The sequence below is a fragment of the Leptidea sinapis genome, chromosome 2 (genome assembly GCF_905404315.1).
Source record: "Leptidea sinapis chromosome 2, ilLepSina1.1, whole genome shotgun sequence".
NCBI classification, from domain to species: domain Eukaryota; kingdom Metazoa; phylum Arthropoda; class Insecta; order Lepidoptera; family Pieridae; genus Leptidea; species Leptidea sinapis.
The window spans coordinates 6,843,798-6,868,406 of record NC_066266.1 but is presented as its reverse complement, the minus strand read 5'-3'; the positions used below and the strand labels follow the sequence as shown (position 1 = coordinate 6,868,406).

Sequence of the window (24,609 nt, the reverse complement as noted above, 5' to 3'; positions counted from 1 at the left end):
CGATTAATACACATCAATTATTTCTATTCACTATTCGTAACTGGCAGCATACTAGGTAGGTATATTACGTCATAGCTTTCTCAATAATAAATATTATCATCTTTAATCAAAAGTATAACATCTTTCTGTATTTCAAAAACCAATAAATTTCTTGCCTACCTACCTACATTTATTTACTTAAATTAATGATTATTGGTAGATATCAAATTAAAAACCTAAATATCCTAACAATGCCATACCTATACGTTTAAAGTTTGCATGATCTTTTATAAACTTTCAATGCTATGCAATTGAAGTGTTCCATGCGTAACCGACAGGCTTTATCGCATCTTATCTTAGGCATTTATCAAATAAACGTGAAAGAAATGCATTATTTTTAATACACAGTGTCTAAACCAATCAGTTGGTATACCGCTCACAGTAGTTTAAATAAGTGTCCTACACACACAATCAAGTAGATAGCTCCAAGTGTATTAGCTACCTATATAAATCTGAATGGATGTGTCATGACTGCATGCATAGTGTCAGTGTAAAATTAAACTCGGTTATATTTGCTGGTCATACATGCAAATTCATATTATTATTATAGTAGGTATATAGGTACCAGAATTATAAAGCAATCTTTTAACTTTTAACTTGGTAGTGGACTTACCAACTTTATTTGCCTAAAGACTTTTAATCTCTTTGCGCTGCCATTGCTTTAATGTATTAGATTATGCGTATTCTCTGGATACTATTAAAAATGTATAATTTTGATACTTAGTAATAATTTGTATGATCATATAAAATAAAATTGTTACGTTAGATATGGATAGTCTCGGGCCATATTATATTCCGCAGTTCGACATCTACTGTGCCCTCATTAAGACGGCCTTGGGTTCTCTTTTTCAGCCTGTAGCTTTTAGTCGACCACGCCAGCCCAGTACGAGTTGGCCAACCTTCTATACAAATATAAGATTTCTTCGTAGTTGTATGTAGATTATCTCAAAAAGTTTTTCTCAATTGGCGTCGTACAGAATCAGTGTCTCGTTAGAGTATTATTAAGTGTTCTGAGTTCACAATAAACACTTTTGTGGTCTATGCCATGCTAAGTCATTTTAGTGACGCATTTATTGCTCATCCATCGTTCATCGCAAATGACAGTCTGAATGGAGCGATTTGATTATATACTCTGTGGATTTGATTATTTGACCCTTTTTAAGTTTGACAATCCTAGATAGACACGCGAAGTGAACGTAGGATCCTAATCAGCCAACGTTCGCTATAATTATTAGGTATTTCCAAGATTTATTAGTTTTCATTTAGTCGAACTTGTGCTAAAATTAGTATATGTTTAAAAAAGTTTCATATGAAGTAGAATTCGTCAGTAATACTACTTTCACAACATGTTTTATAGGTTATGGTTTAAAAGTGCCACATCTTTCTGAGTTTTCGGGCTGAATAATACGTATAAAAATTATTTTATAACACACTTCGATTATTCTTTAGGTATGTCTCGGAAAAAAATCCACGAAGAAACAGACAAGCTTACTCGTATAGCTATAGTGAATGCTGATCGTTGCAAACCCAAGAGATGTAGGCAAGAATGCAAAAAAAGCTGTCCCGTAGTGCGTATGGGCAAGCTTTGTATTGAAGTTACGCCTAATGATAAAATATGCACGATATCAGAAGAACTCTGTATTGGATGTGGTATATGTGTCAAGGTAATACAATCTTTCCAATAAAGATTCCTGTTGTACTGTTATATATGATGCACTCAGCAATATGTTAATATATGTATTTAAATATAATTAGTAATGGTTACAATGCAAAGGTGTCATATGTTGAACAATGTAGTATCACAATTACAAATTGTTGTCTATTACAGAAATGCCCATTTGATGCTATAACAATCATCAATATCCCATCAAACTTGGAAAAGCATACTACTCATCGGTATTCAAAAAACTCCTTCAAGCTTCATAGATTGCCTATTCCGCGCCCGGGAGAAGTACTTGGTCTTGTTGGCCAAAATGGTATCGGAAAGTCTACAGCATTAAAAATTCTTGCTGGGAAACAAAAACCCAACCTGGGTAGATATATGGTATATTTGTTGTTTCCATGCCTTATCATAAGTATCTATCTATTCAGACTACATAAAAAAGTTATATGCTTTCTTAGGATCCCCCAGATTGGCAAGAGATACTATCACATTTCCGTGGCTCTGAGCTGCAAAACTATTTTACTAAGATCCTTGAAGATGACTTAAAAGCTCTTATAAAGCCTCAATATGTTGATCAAATTCCAAAGGCTGTGAAAGGAACAGTGGGTCAGTTGCTAGACAAGAAAGATGAGAGGAAGAATCAGACTGTAATTTGTCAAATGCTTGGTAAGAATATTATGGCATAGATAATAGTCAGTTTGCCATAAGAGTCATATTATGCTTATTAATAATATTAGCTGAATGTTATTAAAACTATTTAAAGTGAAATTTCAATAGGACAAAATGTATTATACATTTACCACTTAAAGGCTCCCATTTTTGCTGTGAAGCAGTAATGTGTAAACATTACTGTGTTTCGATTTGAAGGGTGCCTAGTGAAATTACTAGGCAAATAAAACTTAACATCTTATGTCTTACGGTGACAAGCGCAATTGTATGCCACTTAGAATGTTTAGATTATCTAGAATCCAGAGTGGCACTGCAGTGTAATTAGCAGGGTGTAATAATGGTAATTGACCATCAGCTAAACACCTTGCTCATCTCTTAGTTTTATTACAAAAAATTCTGCATGAAATACTATTGAGTTTTATGTTGAAACCCTGTTCGCTATTTTACATTAATTAAGTAGTTTTGAATGTGTAGTGTCTCACACTACAGCTGTTTTATTACTTTCTGGTTGTAGCGCTGAATGCGTTAAATATTGAGGATGGGTTGATAAATATCTAAAACTACTTTTAATATTATTATGTAAGTAAGACATTATGTATTGCCATTCTGCAAATTGGTATGGGTCTTATTTTTAGAAATCCTTCGAAGCAAACATAACTTTCATCAATTTCTTGATTTATTATTTTAATAACTTTTGTATTATGGTATGAATATAAATTCTAATATTAAATTGATTACCAATAGATTTAACTCATATAAGAAACCGAGAGATTTCGGCTCTTTCTGGAGGAGAATTGCAGCGTTTCGCTTGTGCCATGGTTTGCATACAAAATGGTGATATATTCATGTTTGATGAACCTTCATCCTATTTGGATGTGAAGCAACGTTTGAATGCTGCTAGAACAATTCGTTCCCTCATACATCCTGATAAGTAAGTTTTTTTTAATTCTTGCTTGATTTTATATACATTTTAACTTGTATTTTATTTTAGACCAGATTAAGAAATACATTTCAATAAAAAGAACAACTTACTTTTGATAAAAAGTATATAATATGAAAATCTACAAAACCTTGTGTAGTTAATGTATACATATTATCTACAGTACAGTGTTAGTGTATATTACAAGTATAGTATTATTTAACGGCACACAAAACAGAAAAAACTAAGTTTTTCTTTATTTCAAATAAAAAAGGGTGTTATTGGCAAGACATATTTTAGTCTACTTTACCTGCAAATTTTGAGTTGTTGTGGAGATTACAAATAATAATGTGAACAGTAGATATATAGTATAATAAATCATTCTGACTAAAGTTTTTAAAAACATATTTGTTACTTTTAATATTAGTGACAAGAAATAAGATGTATGTATTTTATTTACATTCAAATCAATTCTTTTACATTATTTTCATTGCCCGTAGTTCAGAGTTCTTGTGATTTGGAGGGTAGATAAATATAAATTAAAATGTAGTATTATCATCATTTAGGTGACACAAAACAATTATCATAATGCTAATCAAATTAGTATAAAGCAATATTTGGATTTTGGATTCTATGTTTCATTCATAGTATGTATAATAATAGTTGAGTGAAATTTAATGAAATAAAGATTTTATTATATTTCATATTCACTATCCTATACTTGTGACATAATATATAATTAACTGAAATAAATTTATTATGGAACTGCTATAATAGCCAAGAACATTAAATTGCGTTTAGCATTTAAGCATTAATTAGCTAAAAGCATTAAATTGTGTATATGGATAGAGTTTTAAATTGACGTTTTATTGTAATAGGTACTTCTAATTGACATTGTACCGTTATGGTTGAAAATAAAACCTTGTGTAGTCTTAAAACTGATTATTACCATTAAACTTAGGAGACACATACTCAAAGCTTGGTAGTAAAGGCATAAAAGGCATTTATTTTCTCAAAATTGATTCCTTTAGAATTCTTTTTGATGTCATTGTATAGTAATAGTATATAGTATAGAATGGAACCTTCATGGTTTGAGATTTATGAGTGAATCTTTTTTCACATGGTACCTATGTAGTTTAGTAGTAGCTTCTTTTAAAAAATGTGCAACATTCGATTATCGACTTTCGAGAGATTTTTGAAAACGAGTTCCGACGCGGAACGAACGCGGCAGAAACAGGTCGCAATATCAATGTTGCGTTTGGACAGGGTGTTGCTAATGAACACACTATTTTGGTTTAAACACTTTCGTGATGGAAACTTTGATTTGAAGAACGAACCACGTGGAAACCACACAGGTGAATAAAAATGAATTAGCGACGTGGTTTAACGTTACCTTACCAACAATTTTGACTCATTTGCAATCCAATAAAAAAAAAATATATAAAATGGGTTCCTCATGATTTGACTGGTCTGCAGTAAGAAACGCGTGTTGAAACATTGCTAACATGGATACAGAAATTAAGGAATATTGGATCGCATTGTGAACCAAAGGCAAACACCGCAACAGTGTCCTAAAGCAAAGATTACCAATAAAAAGGTAATCGTAACTGTTTGCTGGTCTCAGCGTGTTGTTATTCACTATACCTTTTTCTGATCTGGTCAAGCAATAACGGCAGGTGTCTATTGTGGCGAACTCCGAACAATGATAGCAAAACTAGCAGTGAAACAGCTCCGACTCATGAATCGATCTTCACCATTATCGTTCCAAGATAACGCGAGAACTCATACAACACGAGAAACGTATTAACTCTACAGGAACTGCCATTGGAAACCATTCGTCACCCTCCGTATTCGCCAGACCTTGCTCCTTCGGACTATCTACTATTTTTTTCGTGATTTGGACAATTTTTTTATGTGATAACATGTTTTCTTCCTTGGAGGCAGTACAAAATGCTTTCACACAATTTGTTGAGTCTAGATCACCACAGTTCTATCGCATAATCTAGGCATAAATGACCACCTAGTGATGGCAGCAATGTACAGATAGTAATTGTAATTATGTTGATTACATAGATATGTTAAATTAAAAAAAAAAAAATTCAAACCAAATCGCCATTTTCATACTTTAACCCCTAATATTTAAGCATTGATTTGCAAATGAGTATTTGAGCATTGCGAAATGTATTTGAGCATCAAATTGCGACATGTATTTGAGCATTAAATTGCGAAAAGTTCTTGAGCATTAAATTGCGAAAAGTATTTGAGCATTAAATTGCAAGTTATTTGAATTACGTATGTTTTACATTACATTGCTTTAAGAACAATGTAACAGCAGGAGCATTATTGTCTACAGGTCGCGCCAACATGGCACAATATACCTTGGAAAAGTTTGAATGTGAGGGTGTTGTAGGATCAGTTTCCATCAGATGGGAGAATGTAAACGGGGTGTGTATATTTATATTGAAGCATTCAGGTATTGCTACGGAATCAAAGAAACGTGCAAGCTTATTGCCTCACGAAGGACAGGAATTTCAAGAGATATGTAATAGTATTCCGGGAGATTGTGATTTATTCAACATAGCTATACAAAACTTGGAAGAGTATTTTTCTCCAAATCAAATACATATGAGCGTCATTTGTTTAGGCAGTCAAAAGAATCGCCTGATGAAAAATTTCAAGAAGTTTATTATTCTTATAATAAACTTCTTCAGAACTTCTAGAGGCATCAAGCTTCTAAATGTCAATTTGGTAATAAGGATGAACAAATTATAGGCCAAATAGTTGGAAAATGTAAGTCCGACGACTTGAAGATGAAAATTTTAAGAGCTGGAGACAAAATTACCCGGTTGAACAAATAAGTCTCCTAAAAGACCATTTGAACTATGTGGGAGGTGTGTTAGCACGAGACATCTTGCATGCAATAAAACCTGTCCTGCAAGAAATATGGCTTGTTCGAAGTACTAAGGCATTTTAAATTACAATGTCAAACGGCAGAAGATCAGAAGAGGAAACATGAAAGAGAAAAAGTAAATACAAGCAGGAAGAATATGTTTATGAGTATTAACAAAACTGAACCCAGAGACAATATAACAAATATTGACAACAAAATTGACTATATTTTTAATGTGGAAAATGATATAAAAATAATAAGTAGCATTGGTGGAGTAAAATTGAACATGCTCGTAAACTCTGGTTGTAAATATAACTTAATTACATAGCAAACATGGGAGGTATGACCATGACACATGATAAAGCTTACAAACAGATCTTAATCGAAACCCCAGCAAAATCTTCTGAAGCTATGAAAAGACTATGAGCTCTCTGTAAGCCCACAGAAAACACAGGTAGTACTCTTTTCTAACAAAAGATTGGTAGGGAACCACAGACCGCCCACCATCTTCAATACAAAACTACAGTTATCAAAAGAGGTGAAATACCTAGGTGTGATTCTAGACAGCAAATTGAACAAAATCAACACCTCGAGTATCAGCCTACGGCAATGCCGCAAGATGGGGATTGGCAAGTGATGGGGTCTCCAACCAAAGCTCATCTTATGGCTTTACACAGCAGTGGTGAGACCAATATGGTTATGGCTGTGTAGTTTGGTGGTCCAGGATCAGGCTTACAACTTGCATCGCCAAATTACAAAAATTGGCAAGCATGCTGTGCGGTGACAGGATGGATGAGAACAACTCCTACCGCCGCCTTGGAAATAGCCCTGAGCATCCCTCCGCTCCACTTATTCATATATCGAGAAGCGGCGATGGCTGCGCTAAGATTAAAACATCTGAAAACACAGAAAATTGACAAAATAGAAGCATGGTCATCATCATCAGTAGACTTGTTAACCCGGTCTCAATAACTGCAGATAATGGATGGCAGAAAATTTATTGAAATTGGAGACTCAACATGTCCTGAGGATGCCTCGTGTAGAGGCGAAACACGTGTCGAATTGTTTAAAGACAAATATTGGCGGAATTAATACTAAAGAAAACTCAAATAATTTGAATAATGGATACACAAGTTTACAAGTGAACAGTTCAAGACTTTCTATACTGTGAGAAGCATTGTAAGCTTTAATACCATTCCTTACTGGCCGCAGCAAAATGGCGAAGTTTCAACACTAAAACAGGGATATATTAAAATATCTTAGAATTTCTCAGGTTGAATACAAAGCTTGGAAAGAAGCATTTTATGATTATATGATAATGTACAATAGTACACCGCTCTTGGTAACAGGCAAAGACTCCTGCAGAGTTGTTCTTCCGTTGCAAGTCTGACACAAGCCACCTATGATTCAGGATATGACATAGTCAAAGTCAAAGTCAGATTATTAACTAAAAGGTAGGGGATATTATATGTGAAGAATATGATAAGAAGTAATATTATGACCCTGCCCCTCATACAGTAGAATTGAGCAACGGCAGAAACATAACAGTCCGTAATGAAGAAAAGGGCCAACAAATAAGGCGAAATATAGTGCATTAAAAAATAGAAGGACAATGGCATGTGTTTGTATTTGTGTGCAATGCAAAATGTTATTGTTTCTGGTGAGACAGCTAACGAAGAACAATGTAGTGATTTTAACTAATTATTGTGATTACAGACTATGTGATATGAAAGTACTTAAATGATTGCAGAAGATATCTTAAATTATTAACTGTGTAATGGTAAAAATAAAAATAAACTGATCCTAGTAATCAAAATTCTATTAGTGATACCAATTTATAAAAATATTTACAATTACATAATATAATATTTACAATTACAACAAAGAAGGGATGTAGTGTATACATATCTATTTAAATATTACTTATTTACTGTCCATTAATAATTATATGAATGTGTCTCTACATGTGGTCTGAATTGGGTTTGTGTTAATAATCACTGTCTCTGTCACAACAGTGACATTGAGGCTATATAAGGAACTCACAACACAGCGGCAACTCAGTTCCAAACCAGAGTAAAAGTGTCCTGAGTTCCAAACAGTCCAAATTTCCCCGGGTACAGTTTACTGCATATTAGAAATATAGTATTATTTAAGCGCACATTACACCAAAAACAAATATTTACTTAAAACAAGTTATCTAAAAAAACATTATATATGAAAAAGTTTTATATATATATAAAAAATCCAACTTGGAGAATCAAGGAGCTTTTGTTAAAAATTTGTGATTAAAATATGTTAAGAATGTTGAAATTAGATAACTCACACAAATTAACGTGTGGTCACATAAATTAACGTGTAGAATTGAGGAACAGACTTAAAAAATTTTTTTGCCAGTTTGTGTAAAGCTAAACAGCCAAAAATAGGGTGAAATGGAAAGAAACTATTCAACTGGTCAATTTAATAAAAACTATTCAAATTTGAATGCATATTGCAAGAGCATATTGTTAGATTTAATAATAATTTTAATTACAGGTTCATCATTGTTGTGGAACATGACTTATCAGTTTTGGACTATTTGTCCGATTTCATTTGTTGCTTGTATGGTGTGCCTGGTGCTTATGGTGTAGTTACTATGCCATTTTCGGTAAGAGAAGGTATGTTGGCCTTGTGCAAAATTTACATTTTAAATTTCTCAGAAAAACAACTCAGCCTATATCTCATTATTTGCCCATTTAAATAATGGAAACTATTTCATTAGATTGCTACTAATATTATAAATGTGAATGTAAGTTTGTTTATTACGCTTTCACGCCTAAACCAAAGAACCGGTTTTGATGAAATTAAGTACAGAGACAAGAGCTTGGGAAATGACAAAGGCTACCTTTTATCGCGAATAAAAGGCTTAGGGGGGTTGAAATAGGGGATGGAAGTTTGTATCAAAGTTCTTCACTACCGAAGATAACGCCATGAAATTTGTATTTAGCCACTTGATGCGAAATAAATAAATATATGTTCTAGGGTTTTTTAAATTTAGATCTGTGTGGGGTGAAAAAGGGAGATGAAAGTTCTACAGTTGGTTGCTTATAAAAATGCATTAACCGCAACAGTTTGTTGTGTATTATTTGCAAAGTGAGTACATTAAAAAATAAAAAATGCTGCCCAAAGTAACTATTAACGCGCACGAAGTCGCGGGTAAAAGCTAGTAATACATAATTATATAGAGGTGAATAGCAACATTACTTAGCTATATCAAAATCATTGGAAGATTTTGAAGATAGACCCAAGAAATGGATTGTACCTATATTGCTAGCAGAGTAACACCATACATAACTGTTATTTATATTATATATTTTTTTATGTAATTTAAATTGACACTGAAATAAAAGCTGATTTTATTTTCAGGCATTAATATATTCCTCGATGGTTTTGTGCCCACTGAAAATATGAGATTCAGAACAGAATCTCTTGTATTTAAAGTAGCTGAGTCAGCTACTGAGGAAGAAGTGAGTACATATTCATTTTATGATTTTATTTTTATTTTACTTAAAAATGAAATTGACGCCTGCAACATTCATGTGATTTCTGTAATGTTGCAGCCGAGATCATACACATCTTTGTTCTGTCAAGTAATATTTGTTGTTTCTCAAGTGGTTTTCTTCCCTACAAACCTTTTGTATTTTTTTATCTGTTATTTAAAACACACTTTGTTATAAAAACAGGATATCAGTGGCAATTAATGACATGTTTTTAATTTTTATAAACTTATACCTCCCTACTGTAGAGTATGAATACTAGTGAATTTAGCAATTTACACTCTCAATTATAATTGGAATATTGAATTATTATAAATACAACATATTGTGTATATTTTATTTCCTAGATTAAGCGGATGAACCATTATGACTACCCGAAAATGTCGAAAAAAATGGGAGATTTTGAATTAAAAGTAGTTCAGGGTGAATTTTCTGACTCTGAGATCTTGGTACTTTTAGGAGAAAATGGTACTGGAAAAACGACATTTATTAGAATGTTGGCCGGTAATCTGGAGCCAGATGAAGGTATGTTGGTTTCTGTATTCTGTTCTCAAATAACCATGTTTTAATTAAAAACTACTAGTTAGTAAATTGAAGGTTTTTTGACAAATTACTTGTCTGGAAGTGGTCTTATATATTTTAATTTTTTAAACTTTATAAATGTAAGATTTTTAGATTTAGCCCTTCCAATCTAGCTTTATTTGATGATTAAAATAATTTAGAACACCTGCGTTTTCACAAGAAATTGTAATTGTAAGAAATCACTACCACTAATAATATATAAAACTCTAATTTTTATGGTTATTTTTGTATGTATTTTTACAAGTAGCTTTCTCTCACAACCATAGATAGAAGATGAACACTATTCTATTTACGGTTTTTGCTATACAAAAATTTTGGCGTTGACAGTTGAAGGCAGAAAACATAAATACCATATTGAGATAAGGCTTGTATAATGACCTCGGACAGTGAAATAATTTGTCGTAGATAAAGAGCGCTTTCGCACTAAGTCCGATCAGAGTCCGATCCGTACCCATAAAAATACAGGTCTAAAAATCTCGGACGGAATTCGGATATTACCCACTAATCCCATATCTGATCTAATTCCAAGCAATTCTTGAGTCACTTTTTGGCATACGACATTTTACGCGAAGACACACCACAGCATTATTCGCGTGGATGATTATGAATCCTTTCAATCGGCGCACACTTCTGGCAATGTTATTGTACGCACGGATGCGCAGAAGAAGTAAAGAATTCGCGGCGTAGGTGTCAGTAATATTGGCTGTCTCTAGTAATGTATTTGTCAAACACATTTTCGGGCGATTACAAGCCGTAATCGCCCGAAAATGATCATTATTCTTTGTCTAGTAACAAATTAATTTATTGTGTAATGGGTGTTAAATATGTGTAAAATCCTTTTTGTTTATGTTGGATAGTTAGGGTTGTTTTTTGCACTGTCGGGCTTAAATTCAAGTGATAATTATTTTTTGTAACTGAGTGGAATCTGATGAAGACACTGAATAAAAATTACGAGGAGAGAGAATATGACGATTACGAGTTCATATATAGATTCCGATTGAACAAATCTGCTGTCAACGTCTTGCTCATGGAGATATACCCATACGTAAAAGGAACATCTAAATTCTAAACAGTAAGTTATGATAGTATATAATAAAAAAGTACCGTTATTGTTTTGGCTAGTAATCATTTATTTACCTTTTACATTGTGTTGTCCTGTGGCTTTTTTATTATTATCAGATTATCCCTAAAACACATATACATTCATAACAAAACACAAGCAGATTTAAGTTAATTAATTTTATAATTACAAAATTCCCCTGTGTATTATTAGGGGCTATAGATGGCACAAACATTGTAAAGCAGTCCTGGGAGAGTGGTAAGTAATAAAGTCTGTTTTTTTTTATTCCATACCATAATAATAACCTAAATACAGTATTACTAATAAAATATGATATTTTTTTCGGCAGATTCAAACATAGGTGATGTCTGGAATACAAAATTGGTGTTTTAACTGAATGTGCAAACTGCAAGATGCCAATTTACTTTTTATTAATCTTGTGGCTAAATGACCAGAATCTCCGCATGTTGCCACAATATTAAATAATTCAGAGTTACGAGATACTTCTTTTGTTTCTTGGTTTTAGTATTATGCTTGAAATCAGTACTGTATTTACTAATTTAACGTAACGTTAACAAAAAGTTTTTATTTAATCAAAAAAGAAAATATATTCATTTATTCGGTTTCATAAACGGTTCCAAGGCTGTATCTGATATCCTATACCTCTATTTATAATTATTTTCTACATTTATAACGTCATCTGTACTTCCAGTCTTCTGGAGTAACATCAGAAAAACAGTATTTTATTAATTTAAATAATTAATTTTCTGCTAGCTAAGGTGGTAATTTTGTCACTTCCTGATTGTTTTAACAGTTTTTCTGCTTCTGGTTTACTCTTATTAACAAGGTTCAGCCATAGAAAGGATTCATCAAATCTTATATAAATTTTTTAATTTTTCATATTACCATTTCAAGAATTTGCTTCTATACATGTCATCATGTCAAATTCTCTGCATAAATTTAATCGAATAGATTCTCGCAAATCTGTAACTAAGCTTCTTAATGTTTTAACTTGTTTCTTAACGCAATAATATTCACTTACTTTGTTGTCTGTCTGTCTGTTTAAATTAGAAACAGTTTTTTCTCTGGTGTGCTCCACTCGGCTTGGTTTAAAGAATTTTATTATTCCAAATAAAGTTCGTACAGTGACCCCTAGATAAAGATTTATAATGAGTATTTACATAAAAATATGTAATAGATGTCATGTTAGATATTTTAAATATATAGGCTTTTTCAGTGGAGACTCCACTACATCCCCAATCATTCTTGAGTTTCCACTAACTTTTTAACTGATTGCGTTCAACTTGATTGTCATCAATACTATCTGAAATCAAAATGCGTTATTTTGTGTTAAATAAATTAACGTAAAGAAAATAAATTCCAAGTATCAAATTGATTTGAGTTACGTAATATGATGACATCGAAAATATGACTAATAAAAAATAATAAAGATTAATAAATTTACGTAAAGATATGATATGTATCAAAAATAAATAAAACGTAAAGAAAATAAATTCCAAGTATCGAATTGGTTTAAGTTACGTACCTGCATTTGAATTACAGTTATTTTAACTGAATTTCATCAAAAATATGACATTTTTCTTTTTGATTTGCATTTAACACGATCGTAGTTATTTATCATTGTAAAATAACTAGCTAAGACTATTGGTTTTAATAGGTTTTGCTTTATAAAATACGAGAAACAAAAGTCAAAGTTGCGATGTTAGAATTTTAAACTATAAATAAAAATTTTATGTTGGCAGCTTCAGAAGTCTCAAAAACTCGATTTCAGACGCTACTTTCGCATTATTTTAGGTAATGGTAACATTTTAAATTATAACTCTCTAAGGCCTAAGGACTTGCATCCCGTGCCACTAAAACACAAAAAAAAATATAACTGTCAAATGCATCTGTCAGCTGTCACGTTAACAGCATCAAACATCATTCAAATTTCAATGTCACTTGTCTGTGTCAATGTACTGTATTTTGCCAAATGTTAAAGAAATCATAGGAATTTTTCTCACAGAAGTGAAAAGAATAAAAATAAACATCAGTTTTTCATGCAAAACAATATTTTAATTACATATCTTACAGTTTTTAAAACACAGAACAAAATATCTTGTCAAGATGTGTAGATTGAATTACGTCCGCGATAAACCGTAAATTAAGGTTATAGTTTAATTTCAACTAAAAAAATGCTTTTTAAATGTTTATAAAATAGTTTTCATCCATAGTGATGGCTCGAACTGAATTATTTGATCTATTCTTTCACCCCGTGTTCCAAAAGTGCTTAAAACATGCCGAGTCAACTCTTCAGAACGAAGGTAAAAACGCAAGTATTATAAAAAAAACAATAGAAATTTTAATTTTAATTATTACAAATTTGTAGTCTAAGTACATCATATCTCCATTGAAACAATTTTTCACGCTTGAGTTACCTTTTGCACATACATGCATAATAGTGTGTAGATGTCTAAGTATACTTTCTACAAACTTATTAAAAATAATATTTAATTTAATTCCACACAATATTTCACACTAAAGTTTTATCTGTAAATTTGACTGTACAGCGCCAGTCATTTGTATGTATGTATTGTATGACTTTATTTACCATAGACATTAAACATATTTTAGTTTTGTTGAACCTGCGCAAATAATTTCAAATTATCATATTGCAAAGGGTGTTAATCAAATAGCTTGTAAAGATAACTCCCTTATTTAAACATATAGACAATAAACAGTATTCTGCTGAAACAGACTTCAATTCAGGTGCATGTCTAAATATTTAATGTGATTATCTTTTGAAATTTCATAATAGAAAATTGTCACTGTATAAGTGTCTCTCCTAAGAATAAATGTTTTGTGAATATTTATTTGTGTGCATTCTAGTCAATCCATTCCTCAGTTTTATCAACTTAATGTTTTAGGCTGTACATTATACATATGTTGTGACGAATGGTAGCATAATAAATATTATGGTGTAAACGAATAAGACCCTGACGTAAAAAAAAATGTTGTATTACTAATTCATCAATATCAATTAATCTATTATAAAATATATTAATATGTAAAGCAAAAACTTACATTGTACTCCTTTTTTGTTTATTTGTGCGAACGGATGAATGTGAAATTGACCACAGTTAAAGTTTATGTGGTGAAGATGTGCATAAACTTGTTTTTCGTATATAAAATACCTTATTAATACATTAAATTAATGAATGTAAACATTACACAAAATACTGCTTGAATGACACACACATATTAAAAAAAAGGGTATGATATATCAGTTATTGAAAGTCAAAAGCTACCACCTATTCCAAAAAGTGTGCCTCAGACCTGAGAAGAATGGGCGCAAAAAACTCTGTGGGCTTCTCTTTTTTATTCATAAAAAATATGTCTACAAATTTATATCTTACAATTAAACATATTATTTAATAGCCTGAGGGTGGTCGCTCCATTCCCAATGTATGGTATTGTTATGGAAATTACTAGCAAATACACTTATGTACTTACATAACATTATCAAGAATATATTGAGAAGAAACATTCAAGATGTTAATTTCTTAAAATTTTGCTAACAATGATTCTTTAGGACCTAGGTTATAAATAGTGTGAATATGTTGACGAATGTTTCTGTAAAACCAATCTAGGATGTGATTCACCTGTGGTACTCATTTCTCGTCGCTATAATGACTATACAAAGAAAAGTCCAAATATCAACATTAATTTTGATAGTCTTAACAACTTTAAATTAAAACTTATTAAGTGTTACCTATCTACAGCCTCAGAATGTAATATCTAGGTAGTCTTATATAATAAATTGATTGGAATACTGCATTCACAGATTTGTAATTAATATAAATAGCTCGTAATTTACTAATTTTAATTAAGTAATTTTTTTTTGATCTCTCCTTACTAATAATTTTTGTAACACCAAGCATGCTGTGATTACCTTTAATTAAAAAAAATATAGGGAGGGCTATACTGAAGAGATTCTGCAGCAGAAATATTGTTTTAATATTGACAGTGTTGCCCCATTGCAATATATACCATAGGACATGATACTATGGAAATAACTAAAGTAAACTAGTCTCGCCATATCTATGTCACTTAATTGTCTAATATTTTTAATGTAAATAACCCATTGTAATTTAGAGTAATTAAAGGTATTATAGTCTGACAAATAATCCCTAATTAAGTTCAAATAATTGAATTATGGTCAAATTTCAACCTCTGGGTGAGTATTATAAAATGAGTGTGGAAGTCTCTTTTGGTATTAGAATATATTTTTGCTTTAATATATATATTAATAGCTTTTTTTCTGTCTGATTAGATGTTATTATATTTAGATATTTTTGAAACCCCTTTACGCCTTGGATAGTAATCTAAAAAGATGTTGAACTTCTTTTCTTCTAGTGATCCTTCCTGCTTGACACAGTGAGCTTTTTCTATTATTTTGTGGTTCTCCCTGAACCCAAATAAATATTTATTTATTCAAATAGCATGACCATCAACACATTTTTAAACAATTATAATTTTAGTAAGTATGTAAGGGATAGACATGCCTTTATAGGTGTAATCAGCCTTTATATGGGTGAAAAACTAACAATATTCAACAATTTATACATAATAAGTTAAAGATATAATGTTTTAATCAAAAATTATGATGGAAATGACTTAATTTACCAATGTTTACTCATAAGTCTGTTTACAGGGGTTTGTCTGTTGGTCTATTATTGGGGACCATATAAGGTTTACATTTTTATGACAGTAAGGGACAAGATGAGCAGGACATTCAGCTGATGGTAATGGATACGGCCTGCCAGAGCTACAATGCTGCTCAGGATTCTTGAAAAACCAAATGAAATTCTGAGTGGCGCCACATGCCCTCAACCTTGTGAAATAAGATCTAAAGTCTCATTTGCCCAGTAATTTCACTAGCAATGGCACTCTTCAGACCGATATACAATAATGCTTACACATTACTGCTGTCCATATGCTGTACATAATCAGTTGTTGTGTACCCATAACCTAGCCGGCATCCCGTGCATAGGGCCACCCACTAGTGAACATCCACCACTTACGACCCTACACTATTTCGTGTTTGGCTGTTGGAAAATCCTGTGTATAATATTTTGAATAATTCATGAAATGTGATACACTAGATGTGTTACAAGAATACGTTATTCTCTTTCATGGTTACTTTGATAGTTTTAATTTCGAGTTATTACACCATAGAAGGGTGATGTATTTAGCAATAAATATAATTTTATAAGGACAGTAAACAGAAAGTATGAAACCCGCTCTTGGAATGTACAAAAAGTTAAAGCCCTAAAATCTATAAACCCATAACTTCTGAGCAGCACTGCTGAACTGCGCTCATCAACCTTGAGACATAAGTTGTCAAGTCTCATTTGCCCAGTAATTTCAGTAGCTATAGCATCCTTCAGACCTATTACTGCTTCACTGCAGAAATAGAAGCCATGTAAAGTTAACAAATCATTCATTAAGATTTCATATTGAAATAATAATAATATAATAATATTGACACACTTTTTACACAAATTATCTTGCCCCAAGTTAAGCATATATAGCCTGTGTTATGTATGTGTTACAAGACAACGATATATTTAATACAATATACTTTCTTAAACATACATAAATTCATATAAACATACATATTAACATACATAAATACATTTAAACATCCATGACTTGGAACAAACATCCATATTTATCATATAAATGCTTGCACCTACCGGGATTCCAACCCGGGACCTGAGTCAAGTGAAATGTTCGAGTCTTGTTGAATATGTTTAACTAACCTTTCAATATGAACATTATATTGGGGATTTAGAACTGGTGAAGTGAACATATTGAATTGCACTCAAAGACATGCATTGCATGGATTTCTGAAAACTTTGCAGGTACCTATTTTAACCAAATTAACATTATTGATGATGTAAATTATGCATGCAGTCTCAGTCCTATTTCTTATCATTTTAACTTTGGACAATATTTTTTTGTAATAAAAAATATATATAATGTCTATACAATTTAAATTGTATTCTTACACTTAAGTACAGTGAAAACCCTTTCACTGTACAAATTACTGACCCCAGTATGAGATTTTTGGCAACATTGCTAACTGTGCTACATTATGATGCTAATAAGCAGAACTTAGTTATTGAATAATAAAAGATAATTGTAATAAATTGTTTCAGGGGCGAACCAGTTGCCACAGCTCCACATTAGTTATAAGCCGCAGAAAATATCTCCCAAGTCCCAAGGAATGGTGCGCAATTTGTTGCATGACAAAATAAGAGATGCATATACACATCCACAGGTACTTTTCTCATTAATTAATTTAGGGTTTAAATATTATTTATTAAAATTAATATTCTGACACTAAATTTCAACAAGTTTAACTTGTTATTTTTCTAATTAATATTAAATCTATATATATATATATATATATATATATATATATATATATATATATATATATATATAAATGAATTGCTGTTTGTTAGTCTCGCTAAAACTCGAGAACGGCTGGAGTGATTTGGCTAATTTTGGTCTTGAATTATTTGTGGAAGTCCAGGGAAGGTTTAAAAGGTGAATTCATAGGAAAATGCTGCTAAATTAAATAAAAACAACAAATTTGTTTTTCCTTTGATGTGTCCATACATAATTTCTATGAAAGAATTTTTTGACTCACGGTTTGACAGTTCGCTGTGAAACAATTTCATTACGACAGTAGGTTGCGTATTTTACGAAGTAATTTTTGATGTTATGATATATTATTGACAGATTCATATAAATACATTATTTTATTTATTATATACAGAACAACGTCTGTCGGGTCAGCTTGTTCTATAATAATGTTAATATGATAGTTGCTACATATGACAGTAGATACACATATTGTCATCCATTCTCATTATCATTCATCAATACATCCCCATTACTCATAGCTAGAGACCGAATCGTATGCATTTGCATATTGCATATGCTTTTTCATATTTAGTACCTTTTCAGCGGTAGTTGCATATTTTAGAAAACGAAAATAACTATGCATATTTAAGCTCGATCTCGCTTATCGTCCGATGCTTTTCATAGCACTCAAATTTAAATTCTGCCCAATAACCTCAGTAGACGTAGAACGCTCCTTTTCCGCTTGCAAAAATTAATTAAGAAATGGTAAACACAATTTGTCAACAGAACATTTAGAATATATTTTTAAAGTAGTACATATTTTTAAAGGTAAATCTTAAATTTCATTGTTACCTAATTAGGTATATCTTGTAATAGTTTTTTTCACAAAATACGATTGTACAAGCCTTTATAAAATAAAATAAAAATATGACTTATTATTTTTTTCCTGTTTAATTGTATGCATTGGCCCTTTTATATTATAGCTATTTTACTTGCATATTTGCATGCATAATTTGGTCATTTTTTGTAACATATAATCCGGTTTCTACTCGTAACATTTGATATTTGAACTGAACTGTTACCAAAGTATATATATAGGTACTTTAGCAAGAAGATTTTAAAATGTATATGAGATCTCATTATTATGCTGCTGGCGAAAGGAAATGACACACTACTAAACAGTAGTGTATAAGAGAATATGATGACACCTGCCACAACTCCATCCCAATCATAAGTGGCATCACATGCCCATAATTGTGAATTATGGAAGTCATACACATGCCTGTAATTTAAATAAAAAGTTTCTAAATTATTTGTAACTAGCTGACCCGGCAAACGTTGTTTTGCCATTTAAATTATTTTTAGAGTTAGACCGTTTCTTGGACATTGCTTTATTTTTCTAAAATAAACGTAGCCTAAGTTACTCCCTATTACATCAGCTACCTGCCAATAAAAGTCGCCGGATTAGCCGGAACAAACAGACAGACAGACAAAAATGTTATTTTGTTGTATGTACCATATATATATTCATAATAATATACATTTAGTAAAAACGGGTATTTCAATATAACAAACAGACACTCCAAATTATTTAAATGTGTAGATAATTCACACAATATTTTGATAAATTATAGCCTATATGTTATTCTGGTGTGTAAGCTATATTATTGCAAAGTTTCATCAAAATCCATTCAGTAGTGTTTGCGTTAAAGAAGTTCAAACATACATCCAGACATACAAACTTTCACATCTATAATATTAATAGGATTAAATAAAAAAAAATACCACATAAGCTTTAATCAGAAGAAGTAGTAAAAAATTCAGTGCTACTCTTTTACTAGTAATAGTCTGCTCATAATGAAGGAACTTTGTAAGAGATCTACACGTCATATAACTGATTTTGCAAATTTATTAGCGCGTGATAATAGTTATTTATGCAACTGTTGTGTTAGAAGGGGTATTAAAACACAAATGTGGGCTTATATGATAATAGTATCACATGAGTGTTTTAATTATCAACAGTTGCATACAAGACTTTATCTACACCCAGAATATGAATCCTCTTAAAGATTCTGAAACAGTTAGCTTACTGCTAACATTAAAATAGCCAGTCCTAATAGTAACCTAATATCATCCATTACTGATTATATACAAATAAAGTAAGTATTAATGAAAGAATTATTTATTTTAGTAGTAATTTACATTTTGTATAGTGCAGTTATTAAAATTCACTTGAATATTATGTTCTTTTGCAGCGTTTAAAATATCCGGCAGTGTGCTTGACATTTTTTCAAGAAAAATGGCGGGGTTTTCAATAACCTACTTTTTTTTTACGGCACGCCACGTTCTGGTAGTGTGGAACGCGCGTAAACGAAAATGTTCTATTTTTATATTCATACAAATACCACGCATCGAGCAATAAGAATGTGGCTGTTTGTTGAAACTCTTCGCGTATGTAGGGATCGAAAAAAAAACCAAGGAGTGTTGTTATGAAATTCAGTATAATATTACAACACTCGTTTGGATGATGTAATGGTTATTACGACATGGGGTGTTTTAATGTTGGTAATAAGCTAACTGTTGCGAAATCTTTAATAGAGGATTTAAAGCACGGGTGTAGATAAATCGTACTAACACCATATTTTTTCCACAAGTATATAATGCAATCAGTCGTATGAGCAAGAAGTGTTCATAGATCATGCAGAGACGATCCCGTTTGTGTAACTCTTCTTACACGTTACTTTATGCTCTGTGTTCATGTTAACGTCATAGTTAAAAACATAACAAATACATTTATGTTTATAGTTCATAACAGATGTCATGAAACCAATGAAAATTGAAGAGATAATGGACCAAGAGGTGCAGAACCTGTCTGGTGGTGAACTGCAACGTGTTGCATTGGTGTTGTGCCTCGGGAAACCAGCGGAAGTATATCTCATTGATGAACCTTCAGCTTACCTCGATTCAGAACAACGTTTAGTCGCCGCTAAAGTTATTAAGAGGTTCGGTCTTATATACTTTTAACGATTACATAAGTTTCTCTTTTAAGAATTACATTAGTTACATTAGAAAGCCCAACTCCTTTGTAAACTAATGATATGGTTTTATTTCTACACCTCACCACCCACCAAAGTAAAAAAATTTGAGATGTGCTTGTGTCGCACGCGCAACGTGACAAGGCGAGAGGGGAGGGTGGGGCCGCGGTGGGAGGACACCGATTCCAAAAATAACAATAATTGTAACTAGAATTAGATTAATTAGATTGTAAAAAAATAAAGTAATTTTTTTTACTTTTAAGTGCATATTATATCTATTGATTTTGGAATAGTTTTTATTGTAAGAACCTTAGATCATTTATACGTTTAGATAAGATAGACTGCGAAAGCTGTGAACACGTCGAAAAAATTGCGGGGAACTGTTAACCTCTGCAACGCACTCACTAAATCAGCGCATAAGTATCGCGAGTGTAAGACGTAGATAGTCATGCCTACTAAAGTAATAAACCTGGCTTGTTTTCATGCGTTGCCTAACAGCAAGAGGCTCCATTTAGAAGTATAAATAATCTAATCTTAGAAGTGCACAATAAATGATGGTTGTAATTTTTTTTCCGATGACGTCATTTCACATAAACTTACACTTGTATTTTGAATTGATATTAGGTACGTGGTATTATGGCAATGGGTAATTTAAAGATGGGGTTTAAGAGTCACAAATTAATTATTCTGCCCCAGGTTCCTGCTTCTCATTATCACTTAGACAATAGCTGAACTTTATTTTGTCCTTGAAACAAATCTACTTTCTTCAAACCAATAGAATAGTAATAATTAAATATTACTTACACAAATTTAATTTGTACCAAAATACGTGGACGATGCGGGACTAGAACTAGAACTCGCGCCTCTCGTGTTCCGTCCGAGCGCTCTTACTAACTGAGCCAACCGTCCGAGCCCATCTACCGAAATCCTGGTGATGATGTCTTGTTCAACTCTCGGGTTGTGGCTTCATCTATAGGGTCTTCGTTACAGCTGATAACCTGCTCAACCCCAATAATTGCGTATTAGGAAACTTAAGAATTTTGGTTACAAATTTAATGTGTATTTAAGCCCAGAAGTGAGGAATCTCACTTAAAAATAACAATCTGTTTAAATATGACTTATGAAATACTGTTTTAGATTTATCCTTCATGCAAAACGGACAGGCTTCGTAGTGGAACACGACTTCATAATGGCCACTTACCTCGCTGACAGAGTGATAGTATTTGAAGGAACACCCTCGTCGATTGCCACGGCGCACGCTCCCCAATCTCTGCTGAACGGAATGAATAAGTTCTTGGAATTATTGGGCATTACGTTCAGAAGAGACCCGAACAACTTCCGGCCGAGGATTAACAAGCATTCCTCTGTTAAGGTATTTACTGTTTGTGTATATGTCGTATTATAAAAAAGGTTATATATTTACAAAGTGCAAAGCCTTTCGTCTAACTTCCATGTGACATCCATTCAAAATCTGTATCACTCAACTACCTAGTGCCGGGAGAAACTTGTCTTCTATCGAGTCCTCAATTGAGAAGGCCGCGGAATGGGGTAAATTAATCTTTGTCCAATTTAACCCTACGAAGAAGACGCCAGTTTGCGCGTTTACCACTAAAAAGCAACCATTTGTCGTATCACCGCTCTTCGACAACACTTCCCTTAGAACGTCGCAGTATCGGAATACTGGGTCTTGAAATCTCGATTGTCAATTCCGTGGTCATCTGGAGGGCAAAGCCAAGGTCGAAGAAATTGGGCGTCATAAATAGAACACGGCAATATTTCAAGTCTGCCCACATTCTAACGCTCTACAAAGCGCAGGTCCGGCCACACATGGAGTATTGCTGTCATCTCTGGTCTGGCGCACCACAGTATCAGCTCGATCCATTTGACTGCGTGCAACAAAGCAGCTCGAATTGTTGGGGACCCAGCGCTCTGTGAACGGCTGGATCACTTGGCGTTGCGTAGAGACGTGGCTTCATTGTGTGTCTTCTACCACATTTATGACGGGGAGTGCTCCGAAGAGCTGTTTCACCTGAAACCTGCCGCCGAATTCCACCTTCGCACTACACAGCACAAATAGGATATCATCCCCACCATCAGGATGTGTGGCGGTCCTCCACAGTACGGTTTTCAAGGAGCTTTATTCCGCGTACTGCAAAGCTGTGGAATGAGCTTCCTTGTGTGGTGTTTCCGGGACGGATATAACATGGGTACCTTCGAAAAAAACGCGTACAACGCTCCAGTGATTCCTCTGGTGTTGCGTTTAACAATTTGCTGTTGCTTGAAATACAGATTGCAAAATGTTATATTAAAAAAAGATTGTGCTTTTTTATTATCAAGGTGTTAATTTTTAGGACAATAATGATATTTTTTTATTCAGGACATTGAACAAAAGCGAGCTGGGCAATACTTCTTCTTAGAAGATTAAAACAATAATTGTTATATTATAAATAAACATATTATTCATGTATTATTATTATTGCTTGTATGAATATGTGTCACAATAATTATCATCTTTGTATTGAATGTATTGCAGTAATAAATCCGTTTTATATCACTGTGTTGTTGTTTCAATTGATGAGTGTTGTATGCAGAACAAGTCCCGAAACTGATGAAATTAAATTTTATTTACTAATTAAATTAAACGTATAGAACGTCAAATCATGAGGCAGCCATTTTTTATTTTATTGATTTGACGCAAATTAGTCAATTTTGGACCACCAATATTGACGGTAATTTTACAGCTTGACAATGTAAGGTAACTTTAAGCCATGCCGCTAATTCCTGGGAAGTTTGGCTCGGATCGGTTTCTTCTACAAATCAAAGTTAAGATGTAAAAAATCAAATTAAGGTATTTTTAAAATTAATGCATGTACATACCCTATTGCAAAAATCATATTTCTAAAGAAGATATGAAGGCAAATATTGCTAATCTTAAATACCATATGTAAAAGTAAACTTGATTGTTAATTCTTCACGATCGCTCAAATTACTGGGACAATATTTATATAATTTTTTTATGGAGGTCATTGTCAGACTGGATTAACACACAAGCTACTTTACATCCCGAAAAAATAGGTAATTCTGTGGGCAAAGAAATTGGCCTTGATCGATGGAATTTGGTGTAAAAAATATACTGTTCCCGTGAGATGAGACTTACTAATATTTTGTATTTAGGTAACTAACGTCTAACACCCTGGACAACACAGGCTACCACGTTTTCTTAGCTAAAGTCCAAGAGATGGTGTCAATTGACACAGGCAGGTCAAGAGGTTTCAAAGGCATTGTGAGTGACTAAATTGTTGTCATTACCTGCAACATATTTTTTTTATGAACTGCCATCAGAATTATAAGTGATACGATAACATAAAACAAGTTTTAGGTGCTAAGGATACATATACTTATATATTAAAACACGAATGTGGGTTTACGATAGTAGTATCACATGAATGTTTTAATACCTAATTATCAACAGTTGCACACAAGATTTAATCTACACCCATAATTTGAATGCTCTAAATTCTAAAAGATCCTGAAACTAGTTAGCTTAATAACATTACATTATTGTTTTTACAATAAGGTCCCTGTTGACATACAGAACTTACCTTGAAACGAATATAAATCAATTCTGAAGAAAAAGTTGTATACACAAGGGTACTATAAAATATCAGAATATCTGGATATAAATAACCCTTGGGACTGAGCTGCGGGGGTTTTGCATGTCTGTCTCAGATTGGTAAATGTAGTTATAGATAAATAATTCTAAAGGGTTTGAGCTTTTAAT

The 24,609-nt window shown here is 32.4% G+C and overlaps 1 protein-coding gene across 1 annotated transcript; it reads left to right on the top strand.

Moving 5' to 3' along the window:
* The first annotated feature begins 1,206 nt into the window (after positions 1–1,206).
* LOC126975851 (protein Pixie) lies at positions 1,207–23,385 on the top strand. The gene is made up of 12 exons (XM_050823915.1): positions 1,207–1,274; positions 1,489–1,703; positions 1,868–2,083; positions 2,161–2,368; positions 3,116–3,302; positions 8,713–8,834; positions 9,583–9,683; positions 10,061–10,238; positions 17,580–17,701; positions 20,599–20,795; positions 21,966–22,200; positions 23,206–23,385. The coding sequence occupies exons 2-12, from the start codon at positions 1,491–1,493 to the stop codon at positions 23,251–23,253; spliced, it is 1,827 nt and encodes a 608-aa protein (XP_050679872.1). The 5' UTR covers positions 1,207–1,274; positions 1,489–1,490; the 3' UTR covers positions 23,254–23,385.
* The last annotated feature ends 1,224 nt before the right edge of the window (positions 23,386–24,609 follow it).

Bases quoted from the DNA above. Each gene is read 5' to 3' on its own strand.
- LOC126975851 (XM_050823915.1), top strand. From the start codon at position 1,491: ATGTCTCGGAAAAAAATCCACGAAGAAACAGACAAGCTTACTCGTATA. The intron at 9,684-10,060 runs GTGAGTACATAT...TTTATTTCCTAG, and splicing joins AGTCAGCTACTGAGGAAGAA to ATTAAGCGGATGAACCATTA. The intron at 20,796-21,965 runs GTTCGGTCTTAT...ATACTGTTTTAG, and splicing joins GCCGCTAAAGTTATTAAGAG to ATTTATCCTTCATGCAAAAC.